At 32.4% G+C, this 18,160-nt stretch overlaps 3 protein-coding genes across 3 annotated transcripts; 1 reads left to right on the top strand and 2 right to left on the bottom strand.

Moving 5' to 3' along the window:
* Positions 1–997: 997 nt before the first annotated feature.
* LOC134266300 (trypsin-2-like) lies at positions 998–4,447 on the bottom strand. Its single transcript, XM_062748513.1, has 7 exons — positions 4,354–4,447; positions 3,648–3,888; positions 3,386–3,449; positions 2,508–2,625; positions 2,006–2,161; positions 1,612–1,742; positions 998–1,318 (listed from the first exon to the last, which is right to left on the bottom strand). Exons 1-7 carry the CDS (start codon positions 4,406–4,408, stop codon positions 1,163–1,165), a joined length of 921 nt encoding a protein of 306 aa, XP_062604497.1. The 5' UTR covers positions 4,409–4,447; the 3' UTR covers positions 998–1,162.
* A 2,031-nt stretch (positions 4,448–6,478) lies between these two features.
* On the bottom strand, positions 6,479–10,423 carry LOC134266299 (trypsin-4-like). The gene is made up of 7 exons (XM_062748512.1): positions 10,209–10,423; positions 9,336–9,603; positions 8,688–8,760; positions 8,181–8,301; positions 7,749–7,904; positions 7,325–7,455; positions 6,479–6,965 (listed from the first exon to the last, which is right to left on the bottom strand). The coding sequence occupies exons 1-7, from the start codon at positions 10,327–10,329 to the stop codon at positions 6,807–6,809; spliced, it is 1,029 nt and encodes a 342-aa protein (XP_062604496.1). The 5' UTR covers positions 10,330–10,423; the 3' UTR covers positions 6,479–6,806.
* A 919-nt stretch (positions 10,424–11,342) lies between these two features.
* LOC134266304 (putative serine protease K12H4.7) lies at positions 11,343–17,824 on the top strand. Its single transcript, XM_062748517.1, has 10 exons — positions 11,343–11,583; positions 13,290–13,471; positions 13,688–13,830; positions 14,124–14,219; positions 14,658–14,793; positions 15,182–15,296; positions 15,768–15,969; positions 16,263–16,359; positions 16,862–17,070; positions 17,592–17,824. The coding sequence occupies exons 1-10, from the start codon at positions 11,365–11,367 to the stop codon at positions 17,696–17,698; spliced, it is 1,506 nt and encodes a 501-aa protein (XP_062604501.1). The 5' UTR covers positions 11,343–11,364; the 3' UTR covers positions 17,699–17,824.
* The last annotated feature ends 336 nt before the right edge of the window (positions 17,825–18,160 follow it).

Raw genomic sequence — 18,160 nt, 5'->3', positions numbered from 1 at the left:
TAACAACTTTCCAACAAATGAGTAAGGTTTGTGTTATAGACCATTGGCCATAAAATTCACAATCATTGCTCGTTTTAAGTATACACATAGCGAAGCTAACAAAGTAAAATGCATTTCAATTAATCAATAATAATAAGAAGTGATCCCAACCCACTTTAACCTCTGACCCTGGGGCCACACATGTCACAATTCGGAAAAGGCACCCTTGCTCATCGTAAATGTTTGATAAATACTAAGACACAGATTTCAAAGCATTAATTTATTTTCAGTATTATAATCATCAGACCCCCCCCCCCCCCCAGTAACCCTGACCCAACGACTTTGAAATTCACAATTCTGGAAGAAAGATCATCAGCATAGTACCCAGGAGCAGAGGAGAAGATTTTTTCAAATACATGTAATTCATTTTTCACTATATGAAATCATTAGAGCCGTGCCCTTACGTCAGAACCCGGCCCTGACCCAGAGACCATGAAATTTGTAATTTGGGAAGAGGCGATCTTTCTCATAAAAACTATGTACAAATATATCATTTGTTTAATAGCCAACAGTTTGCCTGCTTGATGTCCAGGAGTATACAGAAGATTTTTAAAGATCATATTTCTTTTGGTGGGTTCAGCCCCATCCCTCAGGCCCCAGGAGGGCAGGGACTATGAATTGCACAATTTTTGTTCCCAATCACCCATAAAATGGTGCTATATGCCAAAACCGGTTAAATTTTGTTCAGTGGTTTCAGAGAAGAAGCTGAAAATGTTCAAATGTTAACACACAACGCAAGACGACGGACAAAAACGGGAAGCAATACTAGTAGGTCACTAAATGAGTGACCCAAGTAACCTAAAACACGTACATGTACCGGTATATAGGAGATTCTTGAAAGTAACCTCGGTAGGTTCAAATCATGAAATACAGGTCTAAGGTTGGACCACAGGTAGTGTAGATTCAAGTTTTTTTTTCAATGAATGACCCCTTGGGAAGGTGGGGCCACTGTTTTGAATATAAATAGGGGGTGGAGAAGGACAGGTCCATAGTAACTTGGCTGAGTGGTGTAGGCCATGGACCTCTTGTTTATTCTCTAACTTCATGAAAAGAAGTTTTTTTTAAATAAAAAAAAATCGTATGCTTTATATTAAATTTTGGAGACAAGAAGAGCTCGCGCAAGTTATCCAGTGTAACTCCGTATCCAATCCAAGTAAGTAGACACGCGGACATAAATGGCGGGATAATTTCCAGGATCTCTTACGTTAGCCAGGGATGCTAAGCCAACTTGTATTAGGTTTCCGTCCCTACGACATAAAAGAGGTCCACCGCTGTCGCCCTAACAAGTAGGAAAAATAGATATCTATTAGGAATTTCGTATTGTTTATTATATATATATATGATATACCAGTTTTCAAAAAAAAAAAATAATAATAATAACTTCTAAAATAATATGATTTATTAACAAGGTAAATAATTGGAAATCTGCCAGGAATATTTGAAAGTGCATGTAAATGCTTCTGGTTGAAAAACTGTTTAATAATATTGCTTCACAAAAAGTGAATTTACTGTACTTAGCTTATAGTATGTGTATACATTGTAATTTCAATAATGATATAATAAAAATCTTACAGGGCATATTCCTTTGTTACGATTGAAGTATCCAGCACAGAAATTGTATCGTAGATCAAATCCCTCACTACAACTATCTGAATCATATATTGGGAGATCCACCGTACGGGCTTGATTGCTTGGTGGTCCGCCTGTTAATCAATAACACAAATCAAATATTGTTTTAAAAAAAAAACATTTTTGGCCATTTCATGGTGAAAAAATAAATTACACATACCTTCAATTTTATACTTCATATATAACCAATGCTCTTTGAACTATAGTTAAACAATTGTTAAGTCTGACTATTGCATATCTATTTTAAAAAAAAAAACTATGCAAGTTTTGTTCATTTCAAAGGGGGGGGGGGGGGTGTTACCGTATAATAAAGTTTGACGTAAGTTTTGACTCGTACCTCTTCTGGTACAGCCCCACCCTTGCGCTGTACACTCTGTACCATCTGGGGGATATGTGGAGTCTGAGTTGAGAACTATTTCCTGAACATCTGGCCCGAAAGATACGTCTTCAGAAAGTCGAACCACTGCAATGTCACCCTTACCATTTTCTAAATCTGGTATATATAAGTGTTAATAGTAAATTATGAGTTCAAACATGCTTTATACTCTGTAAAAGTAACCAATTGTGCAAGAAACGACCATGACCAATCCAACAGCTGGAAACCACAGTCCCAGTTTAAATTGATTTAAAATGCGCGTTACATTTTTAAAATAAGTTTTCAGGTTTAAGAAAGTTGATTACATTTTTTGGTCATTTTTTAACGATACCTGTAGAGTGAATTTGGACCCCCCCCTCTCCTGAAAAATTCTAAATTTGCACAATTAATATTAAGTTTTCTCATGCCGTGATTTTTTTTCAGTGCATTCGTTCGTACATTTAATTTGTTCATCTTTTAATACCTTCATCATAATCGGGATGTATGATAATGCTATCCACATTGACAGACCTAGGTTCTTTGGCGGCGGTTTTTCTGAACCACGTGAGCCTGTTTATCCACGAGGATCCGCCCCTTGTTTTCTAAAAACATTCAAAATCAAAAAAAGGATGTCAATGGCCATTTATCATCAACTTTTATCATTCTCGTTTAATAAAAAATACACACTTTGTCACATAAAAATGACTTTCATGTATATCTTGTTTTAATTCACTACCGGCGACTTTAACCTTTCTGCCATCCCCCCCTCCCCCTCCGAATTGTATACAAAATGTAAACTTTTATGTAAAAAGTTAATGGCAAAGTTATGAAATTTGATGGGGATAAAATTCCAAAATTTACAATACTACTGTCACCCTAGTTAATAAATTAATCCAACTGTTTAATAAACTAGTCCAACTAAAATAGATATATGTAACTCTTTAAAATAATATTTAAATATATTTTACAACGAAATTCAGCTCAATGAATTTACTTGATTTACAATTAAATGTTGTGATAACTCTTAGTTATTCAACTTTTTACAAGATTAGATTTCATGAGAATTTCACAGATTCATTATAACAGGTAAGGGGGTTAATTGCTTACTCCTCCATGGAACTTATTCCATCTTCGATGTTTCAATGGTATACATACTTGTTTGTACTGCTCCGATTTAGTTACCTCCATATTTCATAGTGCCATTATCATGCACTTCCTATTTTATGTTCAGATTTGAATACTTTGGCTTTCCCAAAATGAACTTTGACATAATACTTATATGGTAGCGAAGAGCAGAGAGTATCATTTGTTTTAAATATCCTTTGAGTACGGGTATGTATGCATGTTTAAATAATTACCAACCTTTAAAGCAACTGATCCAATCTTCATTTTCCACAAGTCTGGATCTTTGAAACTACGACCCAGTCTAAAAGACAAAATCATTTCACCCAAATTTAGACCAGCAAATAATGTTGAAATTATGTGCATTTTATTTTCATTTTTTTTATTTCTTTCAAAAAATCATTCGTTGATCAGATAATCGGAAATACAATGAGCCTTAAGAAAAAAAATATATACCGAAGAGAATTATAATATAAACTGTATCATAAAACCTAAAACATACTCATTTTCTCCATCGAAGCAGTGTGCTGTGGTCAGTACCCATCGCCTGTTGATCAGACTCCCCGTGCACCACTGCTCCGGAGAGTTAGGGTCTTCTCTCCTCCTCAGAGAATAAAAAATGCTGCGCCTACCCCGGGCAACTCTCTGGCCCCCAGCAACAAAGACGAGGTACGGGGCTTCTCCATCCTCTAGTGATTTCCCTCCGATGATACGACGCACTCGTGACAAGATATGGTTATCGCCTTTTTAAAACGAAATATACATGAAATATGGTTGCCAGTGATTGACTGAATATTGTTAAACGCCGAGTCGGCAATTTTTCAGCCATGTTTCGGCGGATCATGATATATAGATAACGAACAGTATTCAGGCTCGAAATAACGTTTTATGCAATGCAAAGAGATAAATTCATTATAACATAATTGAATTTAAAATACTTATAAAAGAAATTACATTACAAATCAAAAATGTTGAATATTCAGTCCTTCAGTCATTAATAAATTAACTTTCTCTTTGCGTTCTACAAATGCACTTTCAGGTGAAAAAAAATAATTATACACTATGTACTTACATGTTATAAAATAGAACCATATTCTATCGTGCGGAATGTGTAATTAAGTTTAAAATACCAAAGATTATAAAATTGTATTAATAACTGTATACATTTTGAATATAATATATCTATCGAAAATTAATTGATCTTTTACCTTTCACGGTAATGACTCCTAGATTAAAAACGAAAAGAAAAACGAAAACCTTCATCCTATTAACCTATTAACTTCAATCACAAAATGCATTTATTTCTTTTTATAACTTTTGAATTGCTAATTTTACCCACACCTTAATCTGTTTCATCCATTTTTATTAACATTTACCAGATGTGGCAATTATTTAGAAAAAAGACATGTATGCCATAACTTCCACTACCGTTGCTAGGTCATGGAGTATCAACAGGACATTGTACTTAGTTGTGATTTTATCATTCAAACCCCGTACCCATGTGCAAGTCCTGGGGCATGCAATGTGTCTCTTTTTTAATCTTTTCTATTATCCCGAAATATTTTTTACATAGTTATTTGTATTCAGTGTATCATTTTATTCAGTAGATAACACTTCAGACTGAAATACTTATTATATAGTATATTGAATGAATTGTTAGACTGTTTTGCCTCCAAGATTAAGTTGTATAGTATAGTTAAAGACAACTCCATTCTATTGGTCACGGTAAAAATGATCTCCAAAAACTATCTTATGATTCAGAACATAAGAGATATATCAAACAATATGAAAATGATTCGAAAAGTTTCCTTTGCTTTAAAATTATCAAACCTTTCTCTAAAAATAATTATCCTTTAGATTTATCGTAATATTAAAGTACTTAATTGTACGTATAATTCGTAATATACTACGCATGCACTACTGTAGATTCCTAAATATACACGTGGAATTATTTATTGCGTAATTTCGCGAGAAGCAGCACACGCGAAATAAAATTGCTTGCCTTTATTTTAATGGTGCTGAAATCTACGTTAAATCTTTTAACCAACCGTCCGTTCGCGAATTATTATTCTCGCGATTTGACGTTGAAGATCTAGAGCTCATTCGCGATAAAAAGTACTCACGAAAAATAAGGAATCCACAGTAGTTCTGAAATGAATTATGGGGATAATAAGCAGAAATCAAGCTCAAAGGTCCATTAAAACAATAAAAATGAGAATAGAGGAAACTGCTTTTTCTTAAAACATGAGAGAAAAGATCAGGTGCCATGGCAGAGTAAGCATCCCCTATCGATCAGTTACACCTGCCATGTGTTCCTTGATTGAGCAAACGGGAAAATACGTAGAAAATTTGATATGTAAATTAGTTTGAAAAATGTCAGAAGGCTTGATGATAGTTTGTATTCACTGACAAGTTTATTGTATCGAAGGCTTGATGATAGTTTGTATTCACTGACAAGTTTATTGTATCGACCATACATTGCTAAATATATATTGACTTAATGAGACTATTGACATCCTTGTTTTATCAACCTGTTTGCCAATACCTTGCTTTGTTTTAGAAATTGTTTGTACGTGTTGGTAGTGCATGCTCTTGCGGGTTTTTTTTTTTATCCAGTGTGAATTCTTAACTCCATATGCAGGTGATAAGGGTACATTTAATTATAAGAAAGTTGAAGATAGAGAAAATTGAAGTCGTTACTTTTACAATGTAACATAAAGTTTTGTTATTATTTTACCATTAACGTCTTTTCTAGTCAAATATATATGCGGATATGAAACAGATGCAGCAGATTCTGTAGAATCCCATATAACTCAAGTTCACTGAGATATATTAATTGAGGATAAATAACAGAAACAAACTTTTTTAAAAAATAAGCAATATTTCTCATAGATTTACATTTAAATTGGTAACCTGAATAATGTTTATTTGTTTACCAAGTATAGTGGGAGAATTTTATAAGATTTTTTCATAAGGTCAAAAATTTGTCAAAACTTTTGTATGGAATTATATATAGAAAGCAAAACAAAGTCTCATATCTAAGCACCAAGGAAAGCCTACGATTTCTTTATATTTCAGGCACTGAAATGATTTCTTTGCATGAAAGAATGTTTCTTTAAACAGATCACTCATGATCAAGTCTGTTAGCCAGCAGTTCCTTGCAGTATGTCGAGTTGAACTCCATGCACGTTTTTTTTTCTTCTTCTTATGAAAAGGTTTCATAAATGAATACAAGAAATGGTCAGCTAGTAACAGGGCGTAATTGATAAATAACAACAAACAACTGAGTTTTAACCGAGTCAGTTTTTAATGAGTATTTGTAATTGAATATGATTATATTGTACATGACAATTTAAGTGGAAATACTGCAAAAATAAGTGACGAGACTGAGAGAGTTAGACTATCAGCATAAACATATTCAAAGCTTTTTCTAAATTAATTAAAATACTTAATTTAATGTTACATTGGTAATGCTCAAACAAATGTTTCAGAACACGCTATTTACAGTTTTTTATTATTTAGTTTTGTTGCCATCAAATGATTCCATGGTAATTATCTGAAAGTCCAAAGGAACGGTGAGGAGGTGTTTCTGCTGACTTAATCATTGGTTGGTTCCTGTACATATACCAACTATAACAGCCTTAGAAGCCTTAGAAAATTGTTATATTCCAGTCTGTCTTTTTATCCAATCCAAGTATGACGACACGCGCACGTATATTGACGGGTTATTTGCCGGATCCTCGGGGTTTGCGAGATAGGCGACTCCGACTTGAACTAATTCCCCGTCTCTTTTGCAGAGAAGAGGTCCTCCGCTGTCACCCTAAAAAAAATATTTTAAAGACATCATGTCACCAAACCATATCAAAGAGAGAATGGAGTCATCGAAGTCCAATTTTGCAAAAGTTTTTGTTTTATATACAAGAAAGAGACGTTAATGGTAATCTTAAACAAAAACTTTATGATTTTTTTCTTTGTTACACCTTCCCAATTTATGTGTTAATATACCTCTAACATCTGCATATAGGGATTAAGCCTGCCTTATTCAGCACGTTAAAAAACAACAGCAAATTAATCCTCGTTCACAAAGCAATTACATGTATACTAAACCAGAATAATCAGAATAAAAATGCAAAAAATTACGACCTTAATTTCGTCGAAGATATGCACAAAAAATCTTACCAAACAAATGCCTCTTCCCCTGTCAAAGAATCCAGCGCAAATATTAAGATTTATGTCAAATGATTGCGCACAACTATCTGAATCGAATATAGGCAGAGTCGCAGATCGGGCAATGTCACTTCTAGGCCCATCTATAATAGAAAGAAAAGACAAATAGACAAAAACACTAGTCCAAATTTATGTGGATCATTTTAGAGGGATATGAAGTAATAAGCATATCTTGATTTGCAAGCACTCTGGTAGGCTTCTTCAAATTAATTTGTTATGCTTTGGATTTGTCATTAATCAAATTAAAGCTATAGCTAGCAAATTAAAATAATTTAACAACCTTTAATTGAGAGATCTTAACAATGGCCATTTTGAGCTGATTAATCAAAATATAGTCATTTACAAACAATTAAATACTAAGATATATTGAAATAACCTGGTCTGGTACAGCCCCACCCTTGGGCTTTACAAATCGTCCAGTCAGGCGGATATCGGGGGTCTGAGTTTAGTTTAATTTTTTGAACATTCGGACCAAACTCTATTTCTTCTTCCAGTTTTACTACTGCAATGTCACCCCTGTCGTCTGGATTGTCTGAGAAAAATGTAATGGTATCATCATCCTATCATTCTATTTCAATGATTGAAAAGATGCAGTCTGTACATGAAGAAATGCACACATTTTACCCAATCCTTAATGCCATTGAATATCCACTAATGATAAAATTCCGCATTATCGAGTTTTTCTATTTCTTAGTGATATCATTTAGGTCATAGAATTCAACATTCTACCTATGCTGTTTATTTGTAGTTGATTGGATGGGTTAATATAAAATGTAAAAACAAAACGCTATATCTAAATTATTTTTACCTTCATTGTAATCAGGATGTATAATTATTTGTTTGAGTCCAACGTACTTTCCATCTTGACCTCCATTGTTTTTAAACCACCGTGCTTTAAGTTTATTAATCCATGAACGCCCTCTTGATTCCTGTAACATATATGAAGTAAGATCTTTTAAATTAGGCCTTCTTTAATTCAAGATTATCAAATACACACATAAACATAAAGACGAAGTCATAGAGTATATTATCTTGTTAATTAACAAATTTTCATTGTGTTGAGTGTTTATTTTTCGTGTTACTTTTGCCAGCTATGGATGTAATCTCGACAATTGAAATTTTAAAGGAATTCACAATTCGACTTTATTTGGATAATGGCAGTTTATCTTTTTATAAAAGCATATTTTTAAAGAAAATGATAAAACATGTCATGAATTGAATACTATATTTTTGAAATTTGAACCATCATAATCATCACTTGACATTTTCTTTTAATTTTTAAGTAAACCACATTTTGACTTTCAAGGTAAAATACCTGTAAATCATTTAATGACACTGATCCTATCTTTACTTTCCACAATCTGGGATCCTTAAAACTCTGTCCGCTTCTAAAAGACGTAGAATGGATATTAATTTATAGAAGAAAGAGAAGTGTGGTGCCAAAATTTCTTGACGGAAAGGAGTTTGTCAGTTAATAAAAAAGTTTAATATGTCCATTATTATTCAGCCGAAAAGAATTAATATTTATCTTTTGTGAAATTCTCTTTAAAACAGGATAGTTTTACCCAAAACACTTTTGTTTTGCATAAAAAATACACTTTATTTCGTGTGATTGTGTGTGAGTTTTAACATTGATTCCAGCATCTGGAGATGAGAGTCAAAAGGATGGAACTTCCACCCCACATTCATGTACCCCCCCCCTCCCGGAGCGTATTATAGATTTTAGTCGTTTGTAATAGGAGTAAAAAAAAATTTTCTTAGATATTTTTTTGGGGTTGGAATTTTTTTTCACTGAGATGGACCCCCTTTGGATAAAAATCCTGGATCTGCTCATGAACACATTCAAAAATTTATCCAAGCATCTAGCAACCAAATATGGACACTGAAACAAATATTTGCCTGTTTGCCAAACTAAACTCTCACATATAATTCCCACAATCTTTCCTTCCTATTAACTACTTACTGAGTTCTGCCATCAAAACAGTGGGCTGCGGTCAGTGCCCATCGGTCACTGATCAGACTTCCGGCACAGTATTGTTCCGGTTCCCCGAGGGGTGGACTCTTGGTGGTGGTAGTTGTAGTGGTGGTCCTAGGGCGTGACCAGAAGATACTGCGCTTTCTGCGGCCGTTCTGAAAGTTACCTCCGACAAATGTCAGGTACGGGGCCTCTCCCTCCTCTAACTTCTCTCCCCCAACTACACGACGTACTCTGGACAGAATGTGTTCATCACCTTTTAAAGCAATAAGAATTGATTATAAAATATAAATCGGAGAAGGGATTTAATTCTCTTATATATAAAATGAAGTATTTTTTTAATACAACATTGCATTCCACGGTCAAAATATAAGATCCTCTCCTAATCTGGGAGGAGGAGGAGATAAAGAGAGCGAGCTATGAGTTGAATCCAGACCGTGGATTGAGACATTGTCTTACTGCATTACGTAAGCATTTCTGTTGTCAACAGCTATTAGTTCCAGTATTTTATGACTTTTCATAGTAACGTAATTAACTATATTTACAGTGATGGACATCTTTAAAATAGATATGGACACGCAATCATTAGTCTTTGTCCTGTAGAACACCCCCAATTCGTGTAATAATGTCGTACGTTGCAGTCATGACTGTTTATCATTGCGGCGTTTTTTTTTCGCATTTAAAAAAGTTAAACTTTTGTAATTTTTGCTACTTTCATCTAAGTTTATTTTTTGATTTCGTTTACAAATATATGTACTCCAGGGCTTCCATATATGTGCATTGTTCAGTTGAATAAAAACCCCTTTTATTGCTAAAAATATCTTTCAGAAGTTGGCATAAAGGACATGTAAAAACAGTTACCTTGAACAGCAAAATATCCAAAAGAAAAAACTAAGAGCAAATGAAAAGACATCATTTCACAGCAAGACGAAAAAATAATTATCAGGGCATTATCAGTGCAATTTTTATTGTAACCATGCATGTAACTTTATGCACTTTCAACGGCCAAAATTAATCATATGTTCTTACAATTTTAAGACCCTACATTAAAATTCACCAGATGTGCATTAAATAAGAGGAAAAATGTTCTTTGTATGCGCGACTATATACTCAGTATTAAGGTCCCTGTATATAACGAAAAGCCCGAGGATGATACTGGGCACGCGAAAAATTCCCCGGTAGCTACATAATGAGTGCATACATTGTACGTACATGTATGTACTTTTTCGTTTTTCCTGGGTCATGCGAGAGAGAGAGAGAGAGAGAGAGAGAGAGAGATATAATTGCACTGATACTCCAGTTAATGTTCGTACCACAGGCACCTGACGAATGGATGGTGTAACCCTCCCCCCTTCTGAGAATTTTTATTAGACACAATTTTATATTTCATTATATACTTTGTGGCTTATGAAAATTTCAATATCTGATATCATTTTCCGTTTTTGTTAAAATTCATCAGGGATATGGTTCTAAATGTACCGCCACTGATCCTTTTTGCCAATCTTCACTTTTATCATCTTGAAAGATAAGATAAGATAGATAAGATAATATTTATTTAAAGTCGGGTACATCAACAAAGAACATTAAGCTCTCTGAAGAGCTATTTTCCGACAATTAAACATTTTTGAAAGAATTTATTTGTAAGGATGTACTCATTTAATAGAGATCTTTCTTTTATATATCAAAAAAAAAAAATAAAAAAAACATTTCGTACATAAATTTCTACTTGTTGGCGCAAGACATTCATCAGTGCATTGAAATTTATGAAATAATTAATCATAATTAATTAACACTTTTATAATTTATTCTCCCAAAACTTAGTTTGCAAAAAATCATTATAATTAATTATTTTTTTTTTATTTATTTCATTTTTTATTTTATTTTTTTTATTTCATTTTAATATTTGAATATAGAAGGGGTTTTCTGATAGGCCCTACACAAAAAAAGTATCAGGAATTTGGCGCATGAAATCACGTGATTTAAAGTGGGATCATGTGATCAAGTCTCACAAGACAAAATGGCGGCCTCCATACGAACAGTGTTGATCTTGAATCTTGTACTGATTTTTGTGAATTTGAGTATTGTTTCGTGTCTCCCGAGGTTTCTCCGTGGGCGACCAAGACATGGAATGCTTGGAGCTCCTAAATTGCTCCAGGGGTCTGTTCTACCCCCGGATATGTGGATGACACAAAGATTAACGCATTTCAACGATGCAGATACAAGAACATGGCAACAGGTTTGACTACCACTAAGTGATTTTTTTATTTTTAATCTACTTAAAAAAACAAACAAAAATGTACCTTTCACTCACACGGAAGAGAATAATCTCAGCTAGATCAGTACCAGGTAGACTGGGCTAGACTAGAGACACAGGCACCTGACGTTACTTATTTTTCTATATATACATTTGCAAATGTTTTCATTTAAATATAACATTACTGAAAGCAAGCGTTTTTATAACTGTATAAATACAGGTACGGGGTTAAGAGGTTGTAGATGTTCCGGATAAACGTTCAACTTTTTCCTTTGAACATCCCTAAAGGTTCAACGCGCGTTCTTTCATTAAAACTTTGGTTTTGAAAAATAATGCATTTCAAATGTTTAAATCCAATAAAATATAAAGTATGAATATTTTTCACAAATGTAAATATAAGTAATAAGGCTGTTTGCTATTCATTTAAACCTTCGCTGCTAAAGAGTTCCACAATAATCTGTTTCCAATATATAATTCAATAAAACTATTTCTTATAAAATGATCTATAGTATGAATTATTCAGCAGCGAAGGTTTAAAAAAATATACCAAACAATATATTTTGGGTATAATTTTTTAAAAATAAACAACTTTATATTTTACTGGATTTAAACATTTTTTTTTTTGGTCTGGTAAGAAAGGAAAGTTTTATAGTGATAGACACTTTAAGGGATGTTCAAAGGAAATTAGGCGGGCAGAAAAGTTAATGAACAATTGTCGATTTTAGAAAGTTGCAACAGTTTAAATTTGAAAAGATGATTGACTAAGTTAAAGTTTGAATATGTCTAACATGTTAATGATGACCACAATATTTTTTTTTTTAATTTTTAACAATGAGATAATTTAGATCAAACTTGAATGAATTTGAGAAAACTTAAGTAGCATACAATTGTATATAGGGTGTATGTTATCAGTGTCCTCAAACGGTCTATATATATAATAAACCATTATGACAAAATTTTCAGTCTCTACCGATCTCGCTGAGATTAGGGAAAGAAAAATTAATGAACAAAAGTCGATTTTAGAAAGTCACCAGTAGTTATTTTTTTTTCAGTTGATCTCTCTTAAAGTTCGAATATGTCTAACATGATGATGACCGCAATATTTGGTTTTTTTTTTTCTTTTTAAAAATTTGAAAAGGATAATTTAAATCAACCTTTATGAAAATAAAAAACTTTTGTAGCATACAATTGTATATAGGGTGTATGTTATCATTCCTCAAATATCTCCTTCTAATCAGGATTAACCTAATAAACCATTATGACAACCAATGGTACCTTATCTAGAACTTATAATTTTTCATATCTTCTTAGATTTAATTGTTGATACCATTTCACATTCTGGACAAAAATCTATTTACCAGAGGTTTTGACACCAGCTAGTCCAATTTTTTTTCATTCATCAGAGAAAAATCTCTCAAAAATTACAAAACATAAATTTTCAGAGTTTTTAAATTTTTTAGAAAAATTTGAAAATATATAGTAATAAAAAATTTGAAACATTGGCTTTTGTGTCAAAAAGTATCTTTTATGCTCATGATGTTTTTCGGATGGTTTGTTCAACCATCCACATCCAAGAGAATTAAAATGAAAAAAAAATTGATTTATTGTTATCGCAACTTGTATGATATGGATAATATCTTACAGATACATTTTGCATATTTGATAATTCTCCCAAACATCTTTTTCAGAGATATTTTGTCAATGACACTTTCTATAGACCCGGAGGTCCAATCTTTGTAATGATTGGAGGAGAGGGTACAGCCAATCCAGCGTGGATGCTGCAGGGAGCCTGGATAGAATATGCCAAGACTTATAAAGCCATCTGTTTTCTGCTTGAGCATAGATTTTATGGAAAAAGCCACCCTACATCGTAATTTCTTTTAAGACATTTAAATTATTTCTTATGAAATCTCAGATAAAACTTTCACTTTTATGAATTTTTTTTCCAAATAATGATAATAATTAATAATAAAGTTTCTGTATTTACCCTCATAAAGATTAGATTTTTATGTTTGTGGTTGAGACATTGAATTCATTCTATACTTTTTCTACTTTGGCTGTATCTTATAAGTACTGGATTTTGTAGTGACTTGAGTGTGGATAATTTGCAGTTTCTGAGCAGTGAACAGGCTCTTGCTGACTTGGCCTACTTCATCCAGTATGTCAAACAAAAATACAAGTTATTGTCAGATAAACAGAAACTTATAACCTTTGGAGGCTCATACCCAGGTAATCTATTTATTTATTTAAATAAATAATAGTGAGGAATAATTAATGAATTTAAAACATATAGCTACACTGCACCCGGGTTATATTTTATAATGTATAAAATAGGTTGGGACATTTCATGCTTTATAACTGCAATATACTAACAGTGAATAAAGCAAAGCAGAAAAATTCCTATTCAGTTCAGGTGAAATGTAAATTCTTATAAACCAAAAGGATGAAAATGAACTGTTGCTTACCATCTGTTAGTTGAATTAATCTCGGCTTATTTAACATCTTTTTGATTATCATTTCAGGTTCCCTGTCGGCCTGGTTCAGACTTAAGTACCCCCACCTGGTAGATGGTGCGGTGGCCACCAGTGCACCCATTGTGGCCAAACTAAATTTTAAAGGTTAACTGATCATGCTATTTAGAATAAGTACCTTCCCACTTAATATTTTATGAATTATTCAGGACTTTTAAATCCTTCTATGAATTCATGTTTTCAGAAAAGTTAACCAAGATAGGAAGTAGAAATGTGCTACTATGAATCAATTATGTACATTCATTCACAATGACTTAAGGTATATATTGTAAACTTACTGAACATAAAGAATTATGCTTATAATGAAGGAAAGTCAACTGTCCTTAACATTTGGTTATACGCATGCTTTACTGTGTAGGCATATCGCTACCAATCAAAAGTCCAAACTATCTAGGAAATTGTACTTCAAAATTAATTCCTAAATTCACATACTTTCTGAAAATCTTGGAGCTACACTTGTACTACAGTAACTTTTTAAAAATGGTGTGGACAGGATACACATATACACTTTTGTTCTATTTTCAGAGTATTTACAAGTTGTTGTTAGTTCCTTAGCAACCGCAGGACAGGGTTGCAATAAAAACATTAAAATGGCTACTGATGCCATCACAGATATGCTAAAGACTGATGAAGGGAAGAAAAATGTGGAAAAGATGTTTAAGTAAGACTCAAAGGTTCAACAAGGTCCAGAAATAGAAATTATTTGAAGTAATGGTTTAATTCTCAGGCCTTCAAATCTTTTCCTTTTTTTTTGTTTCTTATACATGTTACAGGCCTATTCTCATGACCATGAACTCAGAATAGACTTAAGTCAAATTTTAAATCAATATAACTTTTGAAAAAAAAAATGATAATGATACTAAATCTGCAGTATTTGTTGGAATTTGAATATTATACATAACTGCATAATTTTGAGAATATCTGTTAACTAAACTTTAAGTTATTCAGAATCAAAATTTTTGACTTAAGTCTATTCTCAGTTCAATAAAAATATTTCTTTGTGTATAGCAAAGAATGTAACATGTAATCATTTTTTTTTATAATTTAAGAGTATGTGATCCTTTGGATACTTCAACATATCTTGATGGTGCAAATCTATTTTCCAACTTGGCAGGGAATTTTGAGGGTGTGGTGCAATACAATAAAGATAACAGGGCATTTGAGGTACTAAGCTTTATTGCATGTAGGAGGAATATACAGGATATTTTAGTTTGAGATAGGATCAGCATTGTATAATTAGAGAAAAATATTAATTTGCATATTTTGAAAATAATATATCATGTAAAATTCCGTGAATTTTTGGAATTCTATTCTTCAGAATGGTAAAACCGTACCTGTATTACTGTAAATCTCTTTTTATTTGTGAGAACTTTATTTTCGGGTAATTACGCTAGACAATGTGCTTGTGAAAATTCAATTCTTGCATATAATAGTATTTTTTAAGATTATATAGAGCAATTACCACAATTCCAGAAAATTTTGCCTCGCTTATCAAGAATCAATGACTATCTCGTGAAAAAAAGGTGTTGCAAAAATTTAGTGATCTACAGTATATTTAAAGAAGTAAAATGCTAAAAAGTAAATTTTATTTCTGTATTAATTATAATCATATATCTAACAATCGTTTTTCATCAGGGTGCCATTGGAACTAATATAACAATAGACACTATTTGTGGCATCATGACAGATGAGAGCACAGGGTCCCCTCTAGAGAGATACGCCAAGGTCAATGACCTGATGTTGTCTACGTACTCACAGAAATGTCTAGATAACAGCTATAACAGTATGATTAAACAGTTACAGAGTGTGTCATGGAATGCTAGTGCATCAGAGGGAGGTAAAGTTGCTTTATTTTTAATGTTTTTTAAGATGGAATTAAGAGCCATTCATGACTTTGGGGGTGGGGGTGATTTCATCCCCTTTCGCTTCACAAACGTAATGAAAATGCTTATATTATTTTAAAAAAACAAATGTGTTTTATAAAAAAAAAATATGTTGATATGATATTCAAATTAATTAATGCATGGAGAATTTTAATGTTTTGAAATTACAAACAACAATGGTTCTAAATTAAAAAAAGTTTATCCAAGTTTAGTGTGTAACTACATGTACAATGTTTCTTGCTTACAGGTAGACAATGGATGTACCAGACTTGTACAGAGTTTGGATTCTTCCAGTCATCAGACCTTGGAGATTCACAGCCATTCGGAAACTTTTTTGATGTCAAGTAAGTTTTTTCCAGTGGGAGAGACAGTTTTAAATGTACATGATTATACATTATATGTAATTATGTACAATGTGTTTGTATTTTAATATTCAGATATCCTAGAAAAAAAGACATACTTGTACTTTTCCTATTTTTTGAGCATTTACTAGTGGTTTTAATATCTGAAGTAATCAGTAAAATCAGTTTCAATTCCACCTTTCTACACTTTCTTTTTCCTTTTCATGTATATTCTTTTAATATTTAAAATTAAGTTTCCATTTTCTATGTTGTAAAAAAATGCCCTTGGATTACCAGATAATCCACAATATTGTTCTGAAAAGAAAGAATTTATCTAACATTTTTATTTCTACTTGTGAGCAATGGAATGTTTTTTTATTCATATTAAATGATTATATGAGTAGGTGGATATAGCTAACAAAAAGATAGCTATTTTATTTCTTAGCATTTTTATCTATTTTCTGCAGCAAAAATAAGGTCTCTAAAAGTTACATTATTTTTACAGCTTCTCTATACAACAATGTATTGACATCTTTGGACCCAAATTTAACCAGAATCTAATACAACAAGGAATAAACAGAACCAATACAGATTATGGGGGAATGGGGATGAGAGCCTCCAGGATTGTGTTTCCCAATGGATCTATTGATCCCTGGCACTTCCTTGGATTTACCAAGGATTTATCCAAAGAATCTCCAGCAATTTTCATCCAAGGTTAGAAATTTTGTTAAGATTTTGTTTCCATTTCCAAGAAATGTATGCAATGTACATGTAGTAGCTCACTAGTCTATTTCAAATTATCCCTGATTTTGCATCTTTGCTTGCCAAGGGTTTACGATCTGCTCCACTCCTCCTGAGTGAAGTGGTTAACTCGTGGCTTGTGAAATTGAAGAATATGCAGATTGCTATTTAGCTTGGTGTTGGTTTCTCTTTATTTTCATAGGCCAAGGTCAGAATTAATATCTGTGTTATGGAGCTTGAATCATATGTTTGATCTGTCAGTGAAAATCTGAAAAGTAATACTCTCAAAAGTTTGTTTTGAATTAATAACATATTTTGAAAATTAGGAATTTTTAGTAAGAATATACTTTAACAAAATTGAATACCATAGCGCTGTATTAGAGTGCAGCCAAAGTATATCAAATTTTGATGTTGAAGCACCGAGCATGGAATTTGATTAAAAAGAAATTTTTTTTTTTTTTTAAATATGACATGGAATTTATTTACATTTACAGGAACAGCCCACTGTGCTAACATGTACCCTGCTGCCAGCAATGACCCACCACAACTAGTACAGGCAAGGGCTAACATAGAGAAACTCATTGGAACCTGGCTTATGTAGAAAACATACCAACATTTCTTTTCACAAAAAAAAATGTGCCATGTGTGATTCTTTCAGAATTGTTAACTGTGTATCACCGGGTAATTACAGCATTTACAAAGTCAAATATCTGAGGCTGACAATTCATTGTTGTATAAACTGTACATGGATGACTTTTCTTCATTTCTTCTTTATTTACCATGAGTATGAGTTCTGATTTATTTGAAATACAGGTATTGACTTATAAATGCATTTTTAAAATCAGTAATTTACATGTACCTCCATTCTATATTAAGTGCCAAAAAAAACTTCCTTACTAATCAATATACCAGTATATTGTCTCATGCCTGTTACATGTTATAACAATTTTTTCTGTACTTATTAAATTTATATGTTTTATAAATTAAATTACCTCCAAAAAGGTGTGTGATGTGTTTGAGATTTCTTGGTATTTTTAAAGATAGCAATTAAAACAAAAATATA

This window comes from Saccostrea cucullata, unplaced genomic scaffold (genome assembly GCF_032062105.1).
Source record: "Saccostrea cucullata isolate Sc308-1 unplaced genomic scaffold, CSIRO_AGI_Scuc_v1 ctg979, whole genome shotgun sequence".
NCBI lineage: Eukaryota > Metazoa > Mollusca > Bivalvia > Ostreida > Ostreidae > Saccostrea > Saccostrea cuccullata.
The sequence above is the reverse complement of the archived record's forward strand: the minus strand, read 5'-3'. Positions and strand labels throughout refer to the sequence as shown.